Below are 2,870 nucleotides of genomic sequence, written 5' to 3'. Positions count from 1 at the left end.
CATGAAATAAGACATTATTGTTTTTATAAAATTGTAAATTGAAATAAATGTTACTTAAAGGGGTTTTTTTAAAGCCATCTAAAGCCTTTGAGGCTGCGGTGAGATTTTGTTTATCATTGAATTTTCCTCTGTGTTTATTTCTAGGATGTCTAAAAAGGCATCTGCATAACAATGAAAGATGAAGAACACACTCTTTAAAGGGATGGCATTGCCAGCTACTGCCGCTGAGTCACAGATTTCGTCACCCTAAATAGTACTGCTGAGGAAAACATGCTGAATGCTATTTTTACTAACCATCCTATTTTTATATAACTAGCTTGAGAGTCCCTAATCCAGCTCTCTGCTGCTTTACAAGTACTGAATATTTTACTTCTCTTCATAAAGAGTAGCGCACAATATGCAATTAATTTAATGATTTTGGATGATGGTTTTATCTGCAGTAATATGTATATTATCTGTTAGGATTTACAAGATGAAAATCCAGAGAGAACAAAATGTGTCACTGCTAGCACCTAAGTACACCACATCCTTCACTTCTCTTTAATGATCACAAGACAACCAACAGCTGGCCATATACCTGAGATCTTATTTCCAGTGTTTGAAGTTATCTGTGTATTTCCGTGCAGTGTGTATATTGAGATGCTGTAACTTAATGACAATAAAGGATTTAAATATTTGTTAAATGAGTATGATTAAATATCTTTCTATATTTGTTAGGAAACTGCAGAACTATCTGAAAAGACAATTACAAATGAAAAATGGAACCTCTGGGAAGCTTTTGAGAGGTAAAGAGGAAATGAAGACCTGGAAGGCCAGTTTCTTAGGAAAACATTGACAGTCTCAGCTATTCAAAGTGCATTCTTTCTCTTATGGGCATACATTAAAAAATACCCCTAAGTCAACATGATTGCAGGCCAGCCACCTAAATCCTGGGCTTCCATTTCCCCGTCTGTAACAGTTGAAGTAGGTGATTTCTGCGGTGATCTAAGAAATGTGCTGTTTTCCAGAGAAATCTGATGAGATTGCAGTACCATGGGGCATGTTGATTGCTGGGTCACTAGGACTACACCAGGAGCTCAGGTAAAGGAAGCTGACCTACAGGGAAGGGATGAAGCTATTCATCAGGGCCTGCTCTGGGACATCTGACCAAGTGACTGACTTCTTAGTTTACATCTTGCAGTTAAGTCAGGGTTTTAAAACCACTCGACTCGAACGTGAACAGTTTCCTATCTCTGTGCCAGTGGCAGGTGAGAGCAGACAGAGGGCTGGCGTAGGCAGGGGCTGCACCCCTTGGGAGCACCCTTCCTTGCCTGCCTGCTCCTTCTGAAGAGTTAGCATTCTGTTGCCTTTTCTCTGCATTTCAAGGTGCTGTGTGGTTCACAAAGCACAGCCATATGTGTTCTCTCGAGCCACGTGCAGCCCTGTGAGCAGGCAGGATGCTTCACGGAGGAGGAAGCTGATTGAGAAGCTGTGAAACGCCTGGTACTTGGCAGGGCCAGGTGTCACTTCTGCCCTCAGGCTCCTGTCCTGCCATACGCCATCTGGGACTGGACGGGGCAGACTCAGCTGGGAACAGTGCCAAAGCAGGGCTCCCTCAGGCTCAATCTTCCACAGCTATCTAGAACAGGGTTGAAGTTGGTTAAAGGAACTAGCACTAAGAGCCATAGCTTGGTTTAGGTTAAGACGATTTCTTCTTTATTTATCATGCAGTAATACTGCTGGTAAGAAAATTCACAGAGACACAGCATAGCAACTGAAGCCCTCTTAGGCCTCCTCCACCCTTGGCCATCTCTCCAGTGTTAGTTAATAGATCTGCATCATAACCAGTGCCATTTTAGACAAGCCCAAGTACAAAATGGTGCCGTCCACCTCCTCTCCTCCCCTCCCCTGGTCTCTTTTACAAGAAGCCTCATGGTTTTGGAGAAAATGAAACTTTTTGGCATTTCGGCATGCGCAGAACTCTCCATTCCCATGACCTAACTCAATCCCACCCCAGAATTACATCACCCAGCTCTTGGCACCAACATACCTATATAAGCCCACATTTTCAGGGCAGCCCCGGGCTGACCTCCATTTTGAGAACAGCCTGGCAGATTTCTTTCTTTAATAAAGCTTGAGTTGTACCCAGCATCGTGGCTCACTTTCTTTCATTTTGGTGCTGAAAACTGGGAAGGGTCTTGGCCGGACTGTCAGACAATCCCCTCTCTTGGGTTGATTGGCTCCTGGCCACCCATCCCAGACCTGCCAAAATGGGTGCCTCCGGGACTCTCTCCATTTGCCATTTCAGACCAAGGCATCCAACACTGGCCTCAATTCAGGGTGATTCAGTGGGTCTGTCCTGCCTACTTCTATGAGTACCCCTGACTAATCTCTATGACTCAGGTCTCTACAAAGCCCAGGTAGCTGACCAAGGGAACTCTTCTCATGCCCCTCAGATATTGAAGGATGCTCCTGTAGTCAGTTGGTGGCTTTTCTCTCAAAAAAGAAGGTGGACAGCAGAGAGGACGCTCTTTGTTGGCATGCTGCTTCTACCAGGACTGACTGCCCTTTCTTACCCTCTAAATGGGATCCCCACAATCCAAACCTCCATGCTCTATGCCCATAGGCTGTCTCCCGGCCAATTTCTCAGCCTCCAGGGAGACATTAAAACTCAAATGACTCGTTACAATGGATCCCAGTGGCCACAAGATGGCACTCGATTTCGATACTCACCAAAACGGCAAAAGCTGTAGAGATTCCTTGTTCAAGCCTTCTCCTACCTCTGAACATGTTCTCTGTGTCAAAACTGTCCTATGTCTCAAATTCTCCTAGCTCATGCTTGACCTCTCCTTCCAGACTCAGATAAATCTTCTGACCTGTCGGCACTCCAC

General features: G+C 44.9%; 1 protein-coding gene across 1 annotated transcript in view; it reads left to right on the top strand.

Moving 5' to 3' along the window:
* Positions 1-683, top strand: part of MPC1 (mitochondrial pyruvate carrier 1) — a 9,195-nt gene extending 8,512 nt beyond the window's left edge. The window contains exon 5 of the mRNA XM_008594251.1: positions 145-683. Coding sequence (XP_008592473.1) covers positions 145-169 — 25 coding nt within the window. The 3' untranslated portion in view covers positions 170-683. The remainder of the gene's footprint in view (positions 1-144) is intronic.
* The last annotated feature ends 2,187 nt before the right edge of the window (positions 684-2,870 follow it).

The sequence above is a fragment of the Galeopterus variegatus genome, unplaced genomic scaffold, assembly GCF_000696425.1.
Source record: "Galeopterus variegatus unplaced genomic scaffold, G_variegatus-3.0.2 Scaffold10461, whole genome shotgun sequence".
Lineage (NCBI taxonomy): Eukaryota > Metazoa > Chordata > Mammalia > Dermoptera > Cynocephalidae > Galeopterus > Galeopterus variegatus.
This window is presented reverse-complemented; position numbering and strand designations above follow the sequence as displayed.